A 22,744-nucleotide genomic window follows, 5' to 3' on the forward strand; every position below is an offset into this window, starting at 1 on the left:
TCCAGGTAAAGGCAACTGACAAAGACCAGGAACCATTTGGCCACATTACTTATTCCTTTGCTAATGATGTGGGGAGTGACCAGTTTAGTATTGATTCAAATGGTTATATCTGTACAGTAGAAAAGCTTGATCGCGAGGATCCAGCAAACAGGGACATTCTTCTTATTGTGGCAGCTCAAGATTTGGGCGGACGTGTGTCTTATTGCACAGTACAGATTACTCTGTTAGACGACAACGACAATTCCCCTTCCTTTGTTGCCACAGAATACCAAGCATCTCTAAAGCATGATGTGACTAAAGGGTTTTTGGTGACGCAGCTACAGGCTCATGATCTAGATGATGGCAGCAATGCAAAGGTGAGATATTCACTATATAGTGAGGCTCGCGTCCCTGTAGTGGACATTTTGGAAATAGACCCAGATAATGGTTGGATGGTGACAAAAGGCAGCTTCAGCCATTTAAGGAACTCTGTGCTATCATTTTTTGTTAAGGCCGTTGATGGAGGAATTCCAGCGCGACATTCTCTAGTTCCTGTCTACATCCATGTTCTCTCCTCTGAGGCTTTCATTCCATTTTTCAGTCAGCACCATTACTCATTCAACATACCGGAGAACACACCCATAGGTTCGGTCATAGGAACAGTTCGCGTCAGCATTCCTCCAGAATATTCTTCACTGACTGCTACCTTTGCCACAGCCAATGGAGAAAGTGGTGAAAACAATCGAGAAATGGTCTTTTTGGTGGAGAAAGACACAGGAGTCATAAAGCTTGATAAAGCCTTGGACCATGAAGCGATTAAAGAATTTTACTTCAAAGTCACTGCCACAGTGAAGCAGGCAAAGCTGGATTCTATGACTTCTGCAAATGTTAAAGTCAATGTTTTTGACATAAATGACAACAGACCAGCTTTTGAGACAAACTCTTATGTTGCTACTGTAATGGAGGGAACGGCAGTTGGAACCAAAGTCATTCGAGTTCAAGCATCAGACCCAGACTCTGGAGCCAATGGCCAAGTGACATACAGACTTGGATCATTAATTAAATCAAAAGGGAATTCTGAGCCATTATCTGACATATTCAACATTGACAGTAACAGCGGTTGGATCTTCATAAGAACGGACCTCGACCACGAGACTAGTCCATTTTATACCTTCACAGTGGTGGCCTTGGATCATGGGGAGGTCCTGTCTCTGTCCAGTACCACTACAGTGACGGTCACAGTGTCGGATGTCAATGACAATGCCCCCGTATTTACTGAAACCCACTACATTGGTACGGTTCGAGAGAGTGACCCCCCTGGTGAGGTGGTGGCCGTACTAAACACAAGAGATGAAGACAGCTCTGTTGTTAATCAACACATCAGCATCCACATCACTGGTGAGTACTTGTGCAAAAAGCTGCCTATTGATATGCAAGCATGGCTTATACTGCGACAGAAACATTGTCAGAGTAGAAACTGATCTCACATCCTCAGAAAGATTGTTCCAGATTCAAACTGGATAAAACTAAAATGCCGCTTCAGTGTTAGTCCTAGGTACTGGTAGAAGGTCTGTTCCTGTCCATGGTGGTTCATATGGACAGGTCCATCATGCGAAAAGTGAAAATGCAATCCCATCTTTGTCTTTTCTCTTTAATTATGTCACAGAATAAGCAGTGCTCAAGAAGAAAATGAACAAGATTTTTGGAGGATTGATTTTTAACTTTATTTTTGGGTCATTTGATGCAGTTACATTGTGAAAATGAAAAAGCATTTCTGTTAAACCATCTTAATTGTCAAATTTGATATTTCTAATTTAATTTTGCTCCACGTTTACTAAAGAACTTTTTGAAAATGAAATGTCAAATACCATTTTCTTTATCATTTTAATTAAGTGACAAAATGAGCGGTGTGGAAGAAGAAAAAGAAAAAGCGGTTTGGCGGATTGCTTTTTTTATTTTATTTTGATTCAATAAATGCAGCTTCATTTTGAAAATGAAAAAGCATTTCTGGTATTGACCTTTATTTTTAATTGTGCTACACAAATGCTTCCATTGGAGAGAAGAGAACTTGAGGATAATCTTAAAGAGCGGAGGGGTAGATGGAGCTGGAGGAAATCATTAGGAGCGTTAAAGTGAGGAGAAAGATTTTTAAATTCAGTTCTCAGATGGACTTGCAGCAGTATAGCTGCTTTTGGACTGGAGCGCTGTGGATGGTGAAGGGAAATGATCTGAGCAGCAGAGTTTTGAACCAAGCTTGACACAACTGTTAAAGTTTTCTTTGAGTCCATGAATATCCTTAACTTTTAACCAGACTTTTAGGCTTCAGATAAAGACACTTAACGTGACTGCTAACACTTTCTTTGTTTAGCTGAAAAATCATGGTTTCAGTCTTGCTTATGTGTGAGTTTAGAAAGTTTGGAAATTTTCTGACAGACATTATTCTTTTGTCCTCCAATGAGGCAAACTCTTTCGAAGCTGGACACCAGAGTCAATTTAGGACTTTGTAATCATTTTGTTGTTTTTTAGCTTGGAATTCTGGCAAAAAATTCTAAAAGCTCTTTTAAGTTTGCCTAATTTTTGGCTCCTTATTTCCCTCATTGTTAGTCCAGTGTTTGCCTTTTTGTCTATTGTCATATATTGTTGAAGCTCAACAGCAAACAAGACAAAAATGCATCCCTTAGAATATGAAGGAAAAATTTGATAAAGAAAATAAGTGCTTTATTTTGATAGGATCATATCTGTCCTGACCCTTTGTCTCCCCCATTGTCTGATTGTGTCATGTAGGTGGGAATGATCGTGGTGTGTTTGCACTCCGTCTAGTTCAGGGGGAATGGAAGATGTATGTAAAGGGTCCACTGGATCGGGAGAAACGCAACTTCTATTTAATCAACATCACTGCCACAGATGGACTTTTTGTTTCTCAAACCAAAGTGGAGGTGACAGTGATGGATGCCAATGACAACAGCCCCGATTGTGACCAGGTCAGTGGGTCAGCTAACTAATTTTACATTTGAACTGAATGCAAAAAGCATAGCAGGAAATTTCTTTTGAGCGGAAATATACGGTAGATACTGGCAAAAGTTTCTGTTTTTAGGCACCTGTAAAAGCCTGTCTTGAATTTTTATGTATTTGTGTGTGTATTTCTTTGTGTGTGTGTGTGTTTCCAGGCAGTGTACACTGCCAGTATTCCAGAGGACCTTCCAGTGCACAGTTTGCTGCTAACTGTTGGAGCAACAGATGCAGATGTGGGAGTAAATGCTCAGATCCAGTACTCTCTTCATGGTTCTGGGTCACAGGACTTTAGTATAGACCCAGACACTGGTATGGATGCTAATTTGAAGAGTTTGTGTGACAAATTAAACAATTACTCTTTGATTTGTCATTTCTAATTGTTCCTTTAATACTAACTTCTGCAGGGGAGGTGAAATCTTTGGTGACCTTGGACCACGAGAAGACACCCAGTTACAGGCTAGTTGTGCAGGCCATGGATGGTGGTGGGCAGTGGTGTAGCGCTGAGATCCAACTGGTGGTGACGGATGTGAATGACAACCCACCAATTTTTACTATGCCACAGTATACTGCCAATGTATATGAGAATACTATCCCCAAGGCACTGCTCACTCGCATTCAGGCCATAGATCCTGATGAAGGTAGAGATCCACTCTTTTGAATGAGACAAAACAGCTTTATGTGTCCATAATGTGGAAAAAATGGCGACTACATTGATTAAGTTGGGTGGAGTTGAAAGAAAACAATTTTTTATGGATGATATCTCACACACTCACTCAATACAGTTCTCAGATACAGACATTGGTTATTATTCTTAATACACATCAACCATTTAGGTTAAGGTGAGCACACGCTTCTTGAGTTGTTTTTTTAAATACTGAAAGGTAAACTTTATAAAATATAACAAAAGGTTTGTTTTGCCACTGAGAAAAAGAATACAAACATACCTACCTAAGTCATAATAAACCATTTTAAATGAACTACAATATAATAGCTATCTAGCCTCTGTGTAATGGAACTGTTAAGCTAACATGTCATCCAAGTAAATTTAATATCAGTCAGCACATTCTGATCAATAATGCATTCTCATCCCTTTATAGCCTATTGTCAGGCACCATTTTCTCCATATTTGCATGCATTAAAAATGATCTGAAAAAAAATATTCAATAGACAAAAATATTCAATATTCACTTAAAATTGTGAAAATATCATTCTTGAATTAAGGTTTATTTAGGAAAAAAACATAAATGTATTAAAACAATTCACTTCATTGTTTTTATTGATCTTTGGAAGCAAAAAAGTTCAGGATTATTACCAGTATTTCTTAATCTAGGAACAAATTAAAATGATTTAGTTATATAACAATACTTCTTTACAATTTCTTTAGTTTAATTTTGATTTCATCATTTAAGTTTTAGTGGTAAACTGATTTTGTGTTTCATATTATCATGTAATAATGTGAGGAGCAGAAATGTTAAAACACATGATGGTTATTTGAGACTTGTTGTGGATTCATGAAGCCTATGAAATGATTTTTTTGATTCCCCTGTGTGGTTCTCCAGCAGGACCAGGTCGGATGGTGGTTTATTCCCTGACAGACTCAGCAGGAGGCCTTTTCTCCATTGACCATGTCTCCGGTGTTGTCATCCTGGAGCACACCTTGGACCGTGAAGTTCAGTCAACCTATCAGATAACAGTTTGTGCGTCAGATCAGGGCTCCCCACTGCCTCTTTACTCTCTGGTCAACGTGACAATAACAGTGCTGGATATCAACGACAATCATCCCATATTTGAGCATCGAGACCAATTGACAACAGTGCCAGAAGACGTGAGAGTCGGCACAGAGGTTTTGAGAGTGTATGCCGCCAGCAAGGACATTGGAACGAACGCTGAGATCACCTACACTATACGATCAGGCAACGAACACAGGAGGTTTCATGTCCATCCTCATTCTGGTGAGTGACGAGTGTGAAACTGTAAAAGTTCCACACATCAAGATTTTAGTGTCTGTGGTGAACGTGTGGATCCCAAATTCAGGCCTCAAGGGCCAACTTTCTGTTACTTTTCTAGAAATCCTGCCTTATCTGCTGTACATTACCTGAATCAGGTGTGTTTAGCCAATGAGAAGCTCCAATGGTAGGATGGTTGGAAAACACGTAGGACACCGGCCCCTTGAGGCCTGGATTTGGGCACCCCTGGTCTAGATCAAACTCTGATTGGTTTTCTAAGATAGTAATTGCTCCAATTGGCTCCAAACCTCCAAATGTTTTTACCTCTAACCTTTTAACACCAGAGCTTTCGCTCCAGTGTTGGACTACCGTAACTCTTAAACCATTTACACAATTGACGGAATTCAAGCAGATTCTGAAGCGGACTAAGGCAGACTTGTGCTGATATGTGACACTACAAAGTAGTGAAGTGTTTAAGCAATCCACGTAAATTAGCTGGTTCTCAGGCAGAGAGAAACAGCTTAGTGTCGTTATGCAACAACTTGCGTTCATAATGCATTGTATATTGATGCAAAGCTGCTTTTCTCTGTCTTAATCAGCTGGCTCACTGTGATCACATCAATGGTCAAAGATTTTTGGTATGTCAAAGAGTGTGTGTTATTTAGATGTTGTAGCTTTGGTGTTAAAGGGTTAAGGTTGTAATTTTCTTCTTTTATATACCAATTTATAAGGAGATTTAAACTAAAACAAAACAACAAGGATTCATTTATAATTCCCAATTAAACAAAGTCTGTACCAGTCAGCAGTAGTTGGTGTAAAAGGCATAAATATGTGCTGGTGGGTGAGGGCTGAAGATAAAATAAAGTATGGAAGAACAGAATCGGTCAGATTGTTTGGTGAATTAACAGCCTAACTGTAGCCAAAAATGACAAGCTGGTTTTCCTGTACACCTCTTTTCTGTAAATATGGAATCACATCTAACTATACAAACTGAATTCAAACACACTTCCCTTTTTTAAAACCCAGTTGATGGCAGTTCCTAATGAAGGATTCCCCTGAAGAGTCTGCCTGCTGTGACTTCTGTCGTGTTCAACTCAAATTGTCTTTCCAATACATTTAGTATCAGTCAGCATGTTTGAATTTCCTTCTGCGTTCAGGTAGCTGTGTTTTGTTTCTGGTTCTGTTTATGCATCATTACCTATGAAGTTGGAATAATTTAAATACGTTTGTGGGGATTAAAGGGATTCTGTAATCATTTTTATCCAGTGTTCTGAACAGCAGTGATATTTTAATCATCGTCTCACAGCCTGTTCTACCAAAACAAGCGTTTAGTTCCAGTCATTTAACAGACACATGTCTCACTTTTGTCAGCATCTTGAGGCTGTGTGTACAAATGAAGTCAGAGCTCACAGCAGGAAGTGGCCCCAGAGTCAGTAGGCAATTCTATAAGCAGAAAATGCTGCACTTATGACTATGAAATAACTTTTAAAGACTGTGGCAAAACCTTTTTAATTACATAAGATTAAACTCCAGGGGTGTCTTAATTGCATCTTTTTATGAACAGAAATCAGAAGTTGCTGGTCTCTTTAGATTAGAGCTGTTGCCTGTTGCTGTTTCTGAGTGAAACTAGAATCTGCTTCTGTTCATTCTGTCATTAGTGGGAAGAAAATCTGCTGATCTGTTAATGATTCCCACATTGAAACATCATCACCTGGACTTCTCACAGGAGACCTGGATCAAGGTCTTTCACCATTTCTGTCTTTCGGTCCCTCTCAGGTGCCATCATCGTCGCTCAGCCTCTGGACTATGAGACCTGCAGGGACTACTTCCTGACAGTGGAGGCTCGTGACGGCGGCACACCCCCCCTGAGTGCAGTTACAACGGTTAACATCAACCTGACAGACGTGAACGACAATGCGCCCATGTTTAGCCGTGACCTGTACACTGCCTTTGTGTCAGAGGACGCTTTTATTGGCGAGTTTGTTGTGCAGGTAGGTTTGCCCGATAAGTCCAGATGCCAGAGCTTTAAAACGCTCTTTTACCTTCTGGTCTCAAAATTTTAAATAACAAAAAGTATATTTAAGTTTTTTATGTGTTGATAGTTGAACTGGAAAAAAAGAAGATTTTTAAAAAATATAATTGGAATAAATTCAGGCATTGAGGGGTTAAACCAGCTTTATATGACAACAGGCTCACAGTGAAACCTGTAGTTTGACATTTTTACCTCGTTAATTTTATACTAATGTCCAATAATTGTAAAAGTCCAGAAAATTGCAAATACTTTTTATCATTAGTTTTTGGATTAGAAATCTATGCCCATTAATACTTTTAACTGCAGCAGCAGGACTCTTACTTTCATCTTATGTTAAGCCGTGAAATGACAAAGAAACAACATTTCAAGTATAACCACGTTAAAGTAAAAGAAATGTCTGACCATAAACATGACCACCTGATATTTTAATATATTTTAAATACACCCACAAAGATTGTGTGTGGGAAAATGGGCTGCAACAAAGTGTTTACAGTATTCGCAAAGTTAGCTCCTAAAGTGCCTCATATGGAATTTATATTGGTTTGCATATGTTCTTTTAGCTTTGTCTATTATTATTAAATAATTTAAACATCATACATGTTTACATGAAATCAAGCACTTGCTAATTTCTGGATCGTGAAGGTCACACTTGTAAAAAATAGAGATGTGTTTTGATTGACAGCAAAGTGGGGTTTTTAAAACCAATTTCTTTGTTATGTTTTGTCAACAATATTTAAATGAGATTACAATCAAGATTCTCTGAAGCTTAACACACTTGACTCATGGTTTGAAATGAATGTTTGTGTGCAGCTGGTGGCAGAGGACAGCGACAGTCACCTGAACGGAGCTGTTCTGTACTCCGTAGTCAGTGGAGACCAAGGGAGCCAATTCTTCATTGATCCGATAAATGGCGTCATCAAAGTCAACAAACCCCTGGATCGTGAAACAGTAAGAACTTACACACTCCTCTGAAAACCAAAAACATAAGCATAATTAAAGAGGGTGAGCTTTGCTAATCACTAACCCATTAAAGAAAGCTTCAATTTATAGTTTAAGATAGTTTTTGGGACATTGTTAAAGCGTCATTATTGGCTAATTATCCGATGGAGAAGCACCTCAGTTCTTCCAGCAGGTTGGTTCAAACTCAACTTTTCAGAATTTTTCTTGACCCCTCCCATTCCCTAATATCATTTATACCTTTGCATTCATTCACCCCTGCTTCATCCCTTACTTCTGTTTCTCCCATCATTGGGGCTTGTGCGGGCTGCATAGTCCATGGTAACCTGGTAAAACACAAAACAATCCACATGAAGAATTTAACTTTCATATTTATTACAAAGCTCAGCACATTTTCTATTCCTCCCTGACATTAGCAAGGTCTCATTTTCCTTTGGCTATTGAGGAATATTTTGGAATTAAATGTCTTAATGTTGAGGTTTCCAGTTCTGTTGTTTTTACCAGTAGTTTTCAGCTGCAGTTTTGTTCTTTTTGATTGTATTGATGCTTAACTGTGAATGTGTTCCTGGACTTATGCCTTATTTTTCCAACATGATGAATAAAAGGATGAGGGTGTTGTTCATTAGACATAAACATATTTGATAGTGACATGTGCACAAAAACTGCTCCAGAAGAGCTGCGTGAGTCTATATGTCATAAAACTAAGTCAGTCTGTAAAATTCTTCCCCCACAGTTTGAAGGTTGCAGCTAAAATGAAGATGTATGAGATCTAAATTTATTAAAGGATGAATTTGTGTGAGACATAGTCTCTGTTTGTGTTTGTTGTGTCAACATTGACAGGTTTTTGCATCAAACGAGCATGATAAACAACTATATAGATGTCTAGATTCACTCAAAGCATCTCATCTGGCACCAACATCTCTGCCGTAGTCAAAATCACTGACTCATCAGTTTCTTTTCTCATTGCTACCAGTAGTTAATAACTCTGAGGGTGTTTACAGCTGATTAATGGGATGGATGGACTGCCTGTGTGCCAGGTTGGAGTCTGACTTGGTCATTAATAATAGCTTAAAAATACAGAGAGCAGCAAAAGAAGGGCCTAAAAAGTGGATGAAGTGGGCCCAAATGAGCAAAACTGTCGCCATGACAACAGCACCAAACAACAAATATGATGTTAACCCACTTTCTTGATGTCCGGCCTCTCTTAATAAAGGACTATGAGCTCTCCAAACCCCATGTAGCATCAACCGTGTCAGTGTATTCATGTGTAAATGGTAATAGTTGAAGTCTTTAACAACCATAGTTCTGTTGGTTTTGGTTGGTTCCTATAAAATAGTGTAAAACATTTTTTAATAAAGAGCACCGTTTGAAAAAGGGTAAAATGCTATTCATGTGTGGAACAAATACCCCCAAAGCGAAAATCAAAATACTAGGGACTAATTTGCCACCATATGCATGTTTCTTCCCAAAGCAAAAAGAATAATCCTCATTCTGTACATTTACTAAAGCATACAAAAATGCAGTCATCTGGAAACCTCCACCACATGTCTGACCTCCAATCTGCTCGATGCCGTTCGGTCTGATCTGGGTTGGCTCCCTGGACAGACGGTTGCCAATCAGGGTTGAGCAGAAAGCACAAGGGCACAAATATAAGAGTTTTTAAAGCCCAGCAAAGATGAAAAGAATCAGCACAACCAAAACTTCATCACTTTTTGAGTTGCTTTTAAATAGTTAATTTTAAATTTTTTCTTAAAATTTGAGCTGGTTCACTTTGGTCTTACTGTTCTTCCCTTCTGGTCTCTTCAGCAGGTTTTATGTGGTAGCCCCTGTGTTAATGAGTCCCCCAACTGTCCCAATAGAAGAAAATCTAAATCATCCAATAAGTTTTTGCTTTTAAATTGTGGTTCCACCATATTGTACCTGGATAAACATGATGACGCCCTTAATTTTAACATTTTGTTGCATAGCCTTTATATACAATGGCTAGTGCTGTGACGTTGTGTGTTAAGGCTTCGAGGTGTGTGTCGTGGAGGCAGAGGAAGAGGTGTTGTCGTATTGAGGCTAGCTTCATGTAAGGGGAGGAGCAGAGAATGATGATGCCCGCAGCCTCACTGCCTGGCTGTACCATGGGACCGATTCAAGAAATGCTTGGGATTGTGCCGCCAGTTTTACAGTTGATATAAATCCCTCAGGCTCCCTTCAAAATGTCGGTGTGTGAGTGGTGCAGTCAGTGAGAGTTTGGAGACGATTTGGAAAGTTTGGACATGTAAGAAAAATTGTAAAAATTGTTCGCTTAAAAAAATAATAATAAAATTGGTTTTTGATGATAATTTGAATGAAAATCAAAAAGAATTTTTTTGACAAAAATGTACTAAGACAACAGCTGCGAGACGAACGCTCCTTGCCACAGCCTGCAGTTTGCTGGGATCTGATAGCATTTAGTTTTCTGATCAGATTTATTCGGTCCTTTCAGATTCCCAGCTTCTCACTGACCATCAGAGCTTTGGACAGTGGAGTCCCACCGATGTCCTCCACCGCGCTGGTCAACATCGACGTCTCTGATGTGAACGATAACCCCCCAACCTTCTCCTCAGCCAACCTCACCGCCGTCATTCAGGTAAGACTGACGCAACAAGCCCAGAGAGAGCAGAGGGTCTGCTAGGTAACCAAGCATAATCTCACAGGTTTCATGTCACTTTTTCATTCTTCTAGTCCCTCAATGGGCACAAATATACATAACCTGAAGAGGAATCCCAAACAAAGTCAACAAAACTTTGAATGAAAACTAATCAAATCCAGCTGAGAGGTGGATTTAAATTGGAATAAATAAGTCATGGTACCAAAATGTACGAGTGTTTCAGCTGATTTAAGTCTGTTCTGAGGATGATGGAAGCTGAATGCAGCATCTCCATGTTTGGTTTGGACTCTAGGAACTGACAAAAGCCTGGATCCAGATGACTGGAGAGGTCTGGCTGGTTCATACTGGGTCAAGAGGTCAATAGTGTATTTTGATGCTAAGCTATTCAAGTTTAAAGTCTATCCTCCAGCAGACAGGCAGCCAGTGGAAAGACCTCAGAACTGGACTGATGTGGTCTACTTTTGATCCCTGTGAGAGACAATGAGACTGGATCCAAATTAAATAGATCTTTATCACAGCAATGTGATGTTTGCTTAATGGCAACCTTTAACAGAACCTTAGGGGACTGTACTGATTATTTTAGCTTCACATGAAGTTTTTGGTTCTTTGGTTTAACACACAATTCCATCTATGTCAGTATTGTCTTGGTATTTGATGCTTTAGCTCTATTATTCATAATTTTTTTCATGGTAAATCCTAACTTCTCCTGTTCTACCAACCCTTACCGTGTGCAGGAAAACAAGCCAATTGGCACTACCATCCTGCAGCTGTCCGTCATCGATCGGGACTCCTCTCGGAACGGTCCGCCTTTTTCCTTCCAAATCCTGTCTGGAAATGAAGGCAGAGAGTTTGTGCTGAAGGAAGATGGAACTCTTACTGCCAACCAGGTGTTTAAAAGAGAGTTTGCAACGGAATACATCATTCAGATTCAGGTAAGATCCAGCTTCTGCTCAGGTTCGGCTGAGTTTAGCTTAAAAGTCGCTCTGAGGTAATAAAAAGCTCTGTTTCGGGGGGTTTTAAGGGAGTGCATTAAGAGTAGACTGACTCTTCAGAGACGTGATGCACTGCTTCCTCTTTGTAGTTTTTGATGTTTACTTTCCTTTAGAACTTTCTTCTCTTTTGAAGGTTTCTGGTGTTCCTCCTCTTCTCCCTCATTGTGCTTGTGCACCTCCTCCTCAGGTGTCAGACTCCGGAAAGCCCAGCTTGTCTTCCTCCACGATGCTGACTGTTGCGGTGATCGAGGAGAGCCTCAACCGACCAGTGGCGCTGCCGCTGGAGATCCACGTGGTCACAATGGAGGACGAGTTTCCTGGTGGCGTCATCGGTCAGCTCCACGCTACTGACGCCGACCCCTATGACGCTTTGACGTTCGGACACGCCCCTCAAGCCCAGCACGGCCTGTTTAAGATCAGCCCCCATGATGGGAGGATCATTGCTCTGGGGGGGCTGGATGCTGGCAGTTACTCGCTCAACGTGACTGTAAGCGATGGGCGCTTCGTCGTGCCCGTTTCTGTGAGTGTGCACGTGAAGCAGGTGATGCCTGAGATGCTTCATGACGCGGTGACGGTGCGCTTCGAGAGCATCACACCGTCCGACTTTGTGGCGTCGCACCTTAAGGGAATATTGAAGGTTCTGCGGGAGGCAGCCACCTCTCAGCCCCAGGACGTTTTGCACCTCCTGAGTCTGCAGCCAGTGGGCGGGACCCAACAGCTGGATATGCTGGTTGCCGTGGAAACAGCAGCAGGCGGATACTATAAGGCGGCCTACCTGACGCAGAAGCTCAGCACGTCTCGGCAAAAGCTGGAGGAGGTGGTCCGGGTGTCTGCGATTCTGGACAAGAACTGCTCTGGGCTAGAGTGTCGGGGTGCACAGTGTGAGCAGAGCATCAGCCTGGATTCCCACAACCTGCAGACCTACAGCACTCCACGCCTCAGTTTTGTGTCGCCGCACTTCCACCGGAGCTTACGCTGCATGTGTGACGGTAAGAGGCAGTACTAACAAGATGACCTGATGGAGTTTTAAAGACAGAAACACTTCAAAGCTGAAGTCATAATTTATGTGATACAACGCCGTTTAAATGCAGCTTAAATAGACTTGGACTTGACTGTCTGTAGGCTTATGTTCAGTATTTGATGTATTTTGCCATAAAACATGTTCACTGAAAAAAAAAAGCCCAGTTTGACCTGTTTCAAGTGATGCATAGCAGCTTGCCTCGTTGCTGCTGTCATGTCAGTGAAGACCTTCGTCTTCATCACCTCAGAGCTTTGACTTTAAAAGAGTGAATTAAATCTTTGATGAATGTTTTCTCTCAGAGAGAAGATGAACTTTGGTTGAGGTGCTGAGAACAGAATTGATGCTCATCCTTCAGCTTTGAATGAACATTGACAGCTTTAAATTAATCACAAAGACTAAACTACAGCAGAGTTGCACGCCATCGGCCGTCTATGCTGTGAAGGACTTAAACCATGAAAACCTGCTGAACCCTCATTTCAGTCTTTCAGAACCCCCTTGTAATCTTACCTGAACTCATCTGCGCCAGAACCTGAGTGCCCTTTGCCCCCTGCATCATTTGCGGCTGAAAATGATTAAGCTGACGCGCTGATCTAGTTTGCATTTGGAATTCCTGAGTTTCCTGCTGCTTTTGCTGTATGTAGCCTATGGAGTTTAAGGTAATTTAGAAACTAACACAGGGGCTGCGTGCTGATCCAGTACTGAGCACTCTTGCCTTATTGTGAGAGGGTCCTGGTTCCAATCCTAACTGGGTCCTTTCTGTGTGGAGTTTGCATGTTCTCCTCGTGCATGTGTGGGTTTTCTCTTAGCACACTGTGGTTTTACTGCCACACTCCAAAAACATGCTTCATAGGTTCATTGATGAATCTAAATTGTCCGTAGGTGTGCATGTGATTGTTTGGCTGTGCAACAGACTGGTGACCTGTCCAGGCTATACCCACGTTTGCCCGGAGGTAGCTGGGATAGTCTCCAGCAACCCCCTGACTCCAAAAGGGATTCAGCAAGTTCAGAAAATGGATAAATGGATTGTGGCTTAGGGTGTAAAGGATAATCAACTTAACCAATGAATCAATGTATATTCCTATATTTTAATGTGGAAAAACAAGTGGGCTGAACTTTATGAAACTGAAATATAAATGGATTTGTCATTAATTCTTGTTTGTTTGTGCACATTTTATTTACACTTGATTATCTTACTGGAAATACATCTGGAAAACTTTACTTGCACTGTTCAGTACCCAGGTATTTATCTCTGAGTCCCAATGGATAAATTTTTGTCTGTAGATGTTCTGGATTGATTTTAAGTCAGTGAATCAGATCGTTCAAGATGAACCAATAGTGACTATGAATTACAAATTATGATATGAATCAAATTGTTACCCCCCTAACCCTAAAAGAACACAATGAGTGGTCCATCTGCACAACAGAATTCCTTGTCTCTGTAACATCAGTCTGCTCCACCTCCACTGAGACTCGTCCTGAACTTCTGTCTCTGGATGCAGATGCCAGCTGTGCTGTTGTCTCAGAACAGTGCGAGGACCACCTGTGTCCAGCCGACATGCACTGCGTTTCAGTTGAAGCCACCAGAGGGCGCTACGCATGCCAATGTCCATCAGGCAAACTGGGAGACTGTGCAGGTGTGTACCTCCAAGTCTGGATGCAAATCAGACACACAATAGCAATTTTTGACCAACAAAACTAACGCTGAGGCTGGTTGGGTGCAGGCCACTCGTCTCTGAGTTTCTCAGGCAACAGCTACATAAAGTACAGATTGTCGGAGCGGCTGCAGACCGAGCTGAAGCTTTCCTTAAGGATCCGGACACTTCAGAGCCACGGAATCATCATGTCCATGCACACCGAGCACTGCATCCTCCTGAAGGTATCATGACGTTGTTCCTCAACAAAAGACTATATTTATGTTTTAAACTATTTCAATTCCAAACTAAGGCTGCTAAAACTATGAAATGTTGAGTGTAAAAATGAGCTGAATTGTGCTATAACCATCCTTATGCTTTTGTTTGTAATATATTGATTTTAATGACTGATGGAAATTTGTGTTTATTAGTTGTGTTCATCTTTTAATTACCTATAAGAGCAGGTTAAATTTTGTTTTACATGTGACAGTGGCAAATACAGACATGTGTCTAAGACAGATCCCCAAGTCCTTTCCAGAAAACAAGTTTAATCCCAAAATCTGATGCAGATCTGAATCTGGAGATGGATTTGTTTAAACCTGTTCTGTGATATTTTTGGGGCATGAATCATCAGGAAGCAAAATAATTGTCATGTCCTCAGTGTTAACTGAAAACAATTCCTAATTAACTGGAGACAATTTTGTCATTTTGATGCGTTGAAACACAAAACGCAGGATTTCGACTGATTTTCTCCAGAATTGTGCGGCATTTGAGTTTTCAATAGGGGGTGAGCACGAGTTTTGAGTATGTGGCAGGGGTGAAATTTTTTGCTCAAAGGCACAGAAAGAAAGAAGAATTACTAACTCTATCAGGTCCTACAGCCCAGGACTGCTGCAGGACAGAACTGCATTTGTTGACGTTGGTTTCCTGATAAGAGTATTAAAAGGTTTTGGTGATGTTGTTGACCACAATCCAGGTGCATGGTGGGAAATAGCCCAAACAAAAATCTAAGCAGCTTTCGTACACAGGGAAGTTCTGTAAAAAAAAGTCCTTCCAGTGATGAAGAGGACGCCCAGTTCTACCAAAGTGGAATTCTGTGCATTTGTGTTGTTGCAGCTGGTGGATGGGAAGCTGTGGTTCCAGCTGGCCTGTGGTCTTGGGGCTGGCGGTTCCAGTCCGGACATTCTGGGCCTCTCTGGTCATCGTATCAATGATGGAAACTGGCACACGGTGGCGCTGGAGATGAATCGCAACTTCAGCCGGCTGGCACTGGACAACAGCTTCATTGAGCAGCGCCACGCACCATCACTGATGCAAACGCATTTTCAGGAGAGAACGATCTACCTGGGAGCGCTGGTGAGTCTCTGAAAGAAGGTAGAAATCATTCCAGAAGGTTTTTTTGGAGACAATGGATCAGCTTGGCTCGGTTTTACTCATCTTATCACTGTCAAGACTTCAGGATAGGTCACAACAATAACTACTAAGTATGGAACTATGAAGAAAGCTAAAGGTTACCAAGGTAACTCAAAGGGATTTCCACATTATTGTCTAAATGTGGAGAAAAGTTTAACAAAAGCAACATTTCATCTTTAAAGAGCGCAACAAAAAGACAGTTAAATGGCTGGACAATCCATAATAGTCACACTAATACGTTTTTGTTTCCTCTAAGTGCTGCTCATCATGGTTTCCATCCATCCTGCTCCATCAAACTGTAACCAGTTTAATGGAGCAGAACCCAGACAACCCAAAACTCAAAAAGATTGATTTTCTCCTAATCGAAGGATCTTTTTACCTCAGGGATGCCCAAGCCTGGTTCTCAGAGATCTACCTACCACACTGTCTTTTTCCAGATCTCCCTCCAGGTCTTGTTGCTGATTACCTGGATCAGGTGTGTTCAGTCAATCAGAATGTGGAGACGCCTGAGTCAGCTAATCAGCAAAAAGCAGAAAATATGGAAACCCGGTTCATCCATGTGACGTCTTTAAGTTGAGTCATCTGGACTTGTTGTAGATGACTCAACTTCAAGACCAAAAAGATCATTTTCAAAATATTTATAAAATTCTTGTACTTTTGAACTATTGTAATCAACTTCTAGGTACAAAAATTTCTGAAGTGTCTTATTTCACATCTAAATTCCTAAATCCCATGTTTTAGGTGCAGCCGCCAAACTCCCGTAGCCTAGTGGACTCCCAGAGGGACTTGCGGGTCCATGATGGTTTCCAAGGCTGCCTGGACTTGGTCACGCTCAACGACAATGAGCTGCCTCTGCAGAGCAAGCGCTCGCTGTACGCTGAGGTGGTGGAGCTGACGGAGCTGAAGCTGGGCTGCGTCCTCTATCCTGACCCATGCCTGCATCAGCCCTGCCACAACGGAGCCACATGCAACAGTCTGCCATCTGGTGGTAAGGAGCTGGAAGCACATGAGTCCTCCTTTTTTTATTGCACCTTCAGTTCTTTAAAACTTTCATGGTTGTAAAAATTTAAATTTATGCCACACATGTAAACTGGTGAAGACTAAGCTTTTTTATTGTTTGTATACATTTTCCTGCTTCTAAATAGATTTTTTCAAAGCAAATTAATTGACCTGCTGACATTCAAAGGCGGAAAAAAATCTATTTTTTAAATTTTTATTTTACTATGTTTTCACCCAACTATAGAGAGGAACAGGAATATAAAATAAATCTGCAACTATTTGTCAGATCACCTGATCATTTAGTGGATTTTTGTAAAGTTTTAATACAATGTATTTAATGCTTAAAAAAATGTCATGGTCAAAATGTTTAATTTTCAAGAAAATACTAGTCAACAAGACTTAATATTTGAGATTTTTAGGTTAAGGTCTTTTGATGGTTGCGCCCCAGATTTATCTGGTGGAATCTCAGATGTTATGAGCCTGAAAGTGCTGTTCACGTGATAAGTGCTGCTCCTTGGGTGCAGCCTGACTGTTAGAAATTAAGCAATGAGACCGAGTTTAGTTTGTGCAGACATCCTACGGGCTTCTTACTACCTTCTTACTACTTATTACCTGTTACCTGCACACCCCGTGTGTGCAGCATTTGTGTCCGGTCAGTAAGGAGCCAGTACTCACACTCTACTAACCACTAGTGTGGCATAAGGAGACCCTGCCACAGCATCACCACAAGTGTGTTTAACCAATATCCTTATAAACACTTCAAGACACGCTTAGCACACGCCCAGCAATGATGGTTCCATTTTCATGGTGCCCCTTGGGGTGGCCGTACAAGCCTCAAGGAAACTGTATGACACACCTGCACTTCCCTTAAGATACAGCTATCTATGACCTTCCACAGACCTGGACAACCCAAAAACCTGCTGCACACATACAGATCAATCCCCGTACAGGTGCTTGTTATTTAAGGCCTTGCATGACCATTCAGCCCCGCCTTCTCGTCCATCAGTATTAATGCAGATAAAACGGATCCAAAAACAGACTTATAATAACACAGACATTCAAAAAATTGATAAATCTGTTTCTTTAAAAACCACTGGCAACTGAAGCTACAGGCTTTCAATAAAAATATCAGGATGCAGCTGCTACTCTTGACTTTGGGAGGGGCTGAAGCCCATTCACACCGAACAGCGATACTGAGGTGTACTCCTCCAGGTGATGACCTGTCACACTTTGATGGCCCACTCCCTGATGAAGACCCTGTGGCTCGCTCTCTGCCTTCTCCATCCACAATCCTCTCCTCGAACACGCTTCCAACCGTCAGAGAACACGCCACTCTGTGTCCAGGTTCTGCTTCTTTAAAGCAACCTATAAAGAAAGCCCAGCAGTCCCTCACGGGTGTGTCTCCTCCAACATCACTGAGCTGTGGAGTGATGTCACAGAGCCCCTGCTGACATTTAGCCTGAAGAGCAAAGAGGTGGGAGGACTTTCCAACCTGTGCACCTGTACTTTTCCTCAGTCAAGACTAATTCGGCAGAAACCTGTCATAGTTAAAAATTCGATTTTTACAAGAGTTTTGTAAATTGTTAAGCTTTTTTTATATAAATGAAGAACAACCTTGTGTCTGTTGTTGTGTTTAATGCATATATTTCTGTTTTGACTTTTTCTGTGTTTACATCAGGCTTTTCCTGCAGCTGCAGTCATCAATTCACTGGAGGAAACTGTGAGATGAAGAAGACGGTGTGCGTCCCTAACCCGTGTCAGAACAGTGGAGTGTGTAAACCTATCGGGAACGCGTTCCTCTGCAGCTGTAGGAGAGGCTTCCGGGGCCTGGTGTGAGTTCCAGCAGAAGTGACCCCGCTCCTCCACCAGGTGTCACTCTAATCCTCGTTTCCCTCCACCCTCTCCATGCTGCAGGTGTGAGGAAGATGTGAACGAATGTGACCGAAACAACCCCGAGGGGGAGTGTGAGAATGGAGGCACCTGCGTCAACACCCCCGGCTCCTTCTACTGCAACTGCACCCCCGGGTTTGTGGGCCAGCGCTGCAGCCTGCGGCCTGTCGTCGTCCCCGACATGCAGGCCGGACACGCTGTGGTTGGCAAGGAGGAGCTGATTGGCATCACCGTGGTGCTGTTTGTCATCATCGTCTTCGTCATCCTCTTCATCGCTTTCCGCAAGAAAGTTTTCCAGAAGAACTACTCGAGGAGCAACCTCTCTCTGGTGCAGGACCCGGCCACTGCGGCCCTGCTCAACAAGGCCAGCTGTGTTCAGTTCAAAGGTCTCCACTGCACGCCTGGAGATAACATCAACCTGTATTCCGAGCCAACTATAGAACCAACTATAGTGGGAGGGGTTGGGGTAATGGGCCCCCCACAGGTTCCTGTGAGACCTATGGGATACACGCCCTGCTTTCAAGGAGATCCGCTGTCCAAACTGGAGAGGATGTCTGAGGAGCATTTCCGAGAACATCTGGAGATGAGCAGCTTCCAGCAGGAGTCTCCGAAAATCCTCTCGGGAACCAACAAGAGGGGGGTGGTGGTGTGCAGCGTGGCTCCCAACCTTCCTCCGGTGTCTCCGTGTCGCTCAGACTGTGACTCCATCCACAAAAGCTCTGTGGCGAGCGATGACGGTGAGCGTTTATGGTTGAGGAGATCTTCTGAGGTGAAAATATGAAGTCAATAATTTCCAGAAAAGAAATTCACAGCCATCCTGACAAAAAGCACTAACTACACGAAGCCCATCGAGACGACTGTTGTTGTGAATTTGGGCTATAAAAATAAAATTGAATTGAAATTGAAATTGAACGACACAATTATTATTGATTTTCTGGTTGTTGTGAAGTCCCCCAACGTTCATAATGAAGCTGAACATCCTATTGTGATTGTAAAGGTTTGCCTTGTGACCCAGCATGTGTTGATTGCAACACTTTATAGACACCTTTTAATACCAGAACATGAACAAACTCTTTCAAAATATCTCACAAAATTTAGGATGCATTTAAGCTTTTGCTAAATAAAATGTGAAAAATCCCATAACAAAGTTCTGGCACTGGAGCACTAATGTGCTCTTCCTTATAAAGTTCTGCTCCAGTGTGAGCAGAACTGAACTGCGCTCTGTACAAGGAAACGGATTCTAATATGTTTCCAATGCATGAACCGAAAATTATACAACTAATTGATCAACTAACAAAAAGCCTTTTCAAAAGTAATCATTTGGCCAAAAAAGGATTATTATGAAACAAAAACAAAGAATATAAAATAAATTACAGTTAAAGACCCTCTCTAATGAATATGGTGTTAATGTTGTTTTTGACATGTTTTTTAAGTGTTAAAAACAGTTTTTGACTAAGTACCTTGAATGAATTTGGAAGGACGTTGATTGTTCAAATACAACTTTGAGGTTTCTGAAGGTAGGTTTGCTCGAGGAGCCCAAAGGCACCTAAGTGGTGTTTAATAAGAGATACTTTTTGTTTAGGGGCGTAAAATTATGCTTTGAGATATTGCTTTTTGCATTTCGTTGAAGATTATTTGGCATAAGCCAGTCTTTAAGACATGATAGCTGGTTTATTATTTGTCTTTCTTATTTTAAAAAAAAGCGTTAAAACAACTAGATTTTTCTGCTGAACCTTGTAGAGGGCGGAGTTCTAAAGCCTAGGTTATGTTAAAAAAGTTTTTAAAAAATTACAAACTTGTAAATTAAGTTGTTTTTTTTTTTACCTAAAAAAGCCAAACTGATAATTATGTCACATTCCTATTATTTCTTGAAACTATCCCCATGCAAACAGCTTTCGTTTTGTAAAGCTCATGAACTGTTTCGTTTGTTTCATTTGCAGGTAAGATGACGGACATGGCGGAAGAAGAGACGTGTTTCTCAGGCAGCAACAAAGGCCAAAGCTCTGAGGCCCAATCGCTGAGTTCCTTTCAGTCGGACTCCTGCGATGACAACGGTAAGAAGATCCGGCGCCGCCGCAGCAGGATCACCTCATTCCTCCAGCTCTCTTAATTTTCCTCTTTTTTTATTTTTGACCGGTCTATGATGTAATCACCAAAAGGTGTCTCAGAGAGCGAGATTTTCTCATCAATACATTTTAGAACAACCTTCAGGTTAACATTTGTGAGAAAAATGTGAATCATTTGGACTACAACCTGGTATCCAGAATGTGGATCATAGCAACATGATAAGTTATATATTTGGTATTTTAAGATTTATCAGCAGATTTACTGTAACATACATGGTACATAGTAACCTATAGAGGTAATCTTACAGCCTGACCAACATGTCATCAGAAAATGGATGAATAAAAACTGGGTAATGGTGCAATGGTCCAAATCTCCCTACACTCCTGTTCAGAAACTCAATTTTCACGGTGGGCAGAATTAAGTGCATAAATTGGGGAACAAATGGTTCCTTTAAACTGAAAGGAACTCAAAGAAAAAATGTTCAGTTCTCCTCGAATAAGTGTCTTTTTGTCACGGAGAGGGGGGCTCGAGAGCCGGTAGGACCCAGACGCAGAGACGGGAGGCAAACGGGTTCAGGATTAGAGGGTTTAATGACAAACAAAAGGCGCTGCAGAGCAGGATGACAAAACAAAACAAAGCTTACTGTGGCGTGGCGAGGGACATGAAACATGGCATGAACGTGGCTAGAAACATAGAAACATGGAAACAAAGACGCTACGACAAGATGACGTTAACACTATGACAAGAAGCTAATGGACCAGCACCAGAGGAAGGGAGAGACGAGACTTAAATACAGACAGGGCAGACAAGACACAGGTGAACATGATAAGGACAGATAGGGACAAGGAAGTAAAAATCAGGAACATGACAACACAGAACACCTTTCAAAATAAAACAGGAAACAGAACCAAACATGACAGACCACGAAATAAATCAAGAACCAAGACAAAAGAAACCCAAACCATGACACTTTTTTCTTTAAGCTGAACTGCAGTCATTCCAGGAAGAAAAGAGCCCAATCAGATCATCCTGCCGTCTGTATACACTCATGTTTACACTGATGTTTGGGTGATGCTGCAGCTGACGATCACAGTAGGAGACTGGCTAAAAACATTTCTGGTTTGAAGGAACAAACTGGCAGCATAAAACTTCTTATCATTTCTTCATGAAACTGTATTTGCTGAGCAGCTTCCTCAGTTCTTCTGATCTGGAAGCCTTAGTCACACCCCATGCAGGTTTTTTTTTTTGGCGTTTGTGGGTAGTCTGGGCCCGTGGAAGGTCCTAGAGAGGTCCTAGAGAGGAGCAGCTGCAGCTGTTCATTCGATTACCTCAAGGGACATCATGAAAATAAAACGTACCATTGTCATGCGTGTGGTAAAGTGTATTGTTAAATATTCGTGAGGCTACTGAAAGTTACACGCACTTATAACTTAGTGTCCTTACACCACACTCTAGTGTTAGTGAGGTGCAAGTATTGGCTCTTTACTGACCAGGCTCGGACGCCACATGCACGGGGGGGGGGGGGGGGGGGGGTGTACGGGATACCTACGTTTCTGTAGGATGCCTGTACAAACTTCGCTTTGATTGTTAAATTTCCTTGGCCACACTTATCACCTGAACAGCACCAATGGGTGCACAGTCCCCAGGATTTTGGAGGGGCTGAAGAAATGAAAAATTTGTAAAACACGCCTGCATCTTACTTATTCTTTATGTGCCGTACAATTGTTTACTGTCGCCTGCATCATTATGGTAAAAAAATGTTCATGACGTTTTTTTTCTCTGTGGGTTCACTGAGCAGTCTACGATCTTGATCCTTGGTGCGGGCCACTTGCGTCCCCCGTACAGGTTTTCCCGTTTTTCACCCATAGTTGCTTCCTACAAGAACAGTTGTGACTAAAACTTTAAGTCTCCGATGTCCAACAAAACACCATAAACTGGTTCCTAGGGAAAAATAATACATAATTAGTCAAAGTCATGTCGTATATATAAATGTTTCACACACAGCCAGGGATATTTTCAGAAGTACGTTGGTGCATTCCAGAAGGTTCACTGAGATTTTCTCACAAAATGTGCTGATCAACTCATTCTCACTCCTCCCTGCAGAATACCTCCCTGCAAAGACTTGATGTAAAAACAGTAAAAATGCAGCCAAATCCCATCTTTTGTA

At 41.6% G+C, this 22,744-nt stretch overlaps 1 protein-coding gene across 8 annotated transcripts in view; it reads left to right on the top strand.

Annotated features, from left to right (window-relative positions):
- Positions 1-22,744, top strand: part of fat3a (FAT atypical cadherin 3a) — a 72,795-nt gene that overhangs the window by 41,453 nt on the left and 8,598 nt on the right. For 4 of the 8 annotated variants that reach the window (XM_023961439.2, XM_023961436.2, XM_011482762.4 and 1 more), the window contains 17 exons: positions 6-1,377; positions 2,764-2,960; positions 3,147-3,300; positions 3,396-3,629; positions 4,551-4,943; positions 6,714-6,928; positions 7,780-7,917; positions 10,400-10,543; positions 11,299-11,496; positions 11,744-12,545; positions 14,077-14,211; positions 14,299-14,453; positions 15,325-15,564; positions 16,363-16,609; positions 18,299-18,452; positions 18,535-19,247; positions 20,451-20,564. In XM_023961439.2, the coding sequence (XP_023817207.1) occupies positions 6-1,377; positions 2,764-2,960; positions 3,147-3,300; positions 3,396-3,629; positions 4,551-4,943; positions 6,714-6,928; positions 7,780-7,917; positions 10,400-10,543; positions 11,299-11,496; positions 11,744-12,545; positions 14,077-14,211; positions 14,299-14,453; positions 15,325-15,564; positions 16,363-16,609; positions 18,299-18,452; positions 18,535-19,247; positions 20,451-20,564 (5,605 nt within the window). The remainder of the gene's footprint in view (positions 1-5; positions 1,378-2,763; positions 2,961-3,146; positions 3,301-3,395; positions 3,630-4,550; positions 4,944-6,713; positions 6,929-7,779; positions 7,918-10,399; positions 10,544-11,298; positions 11,497-11,743; positions 12,546-14,076; positions 14,212-14,298; positions 14,454-15,324; positions 15,565-16,362; positions 16,610-18,298; positions 18,453-18,534; positions 19,248-20,450; positions 20,565-22,744) is intronic. The other 4 variants (XM_023961438.2, XM_020708371.3, XM_011482765.4 and 1 more) reach the window with 1 other exon arrangement.

The sequence above is a fragment of the Oryzias latipes genome, chromosome 13 (genome assembly GCF_053564925.1).
Source record: "Oryzias latipes strain Hd-rR chromosome 13, Olatipes_Hd-rR_3.1".
Lineage (NCBI taxonomy): Eukaryota > Metazoa > Chordata > Actinopteri > Beloniformes > Adrianichthyidae > Oryzias > Oryzias latipes.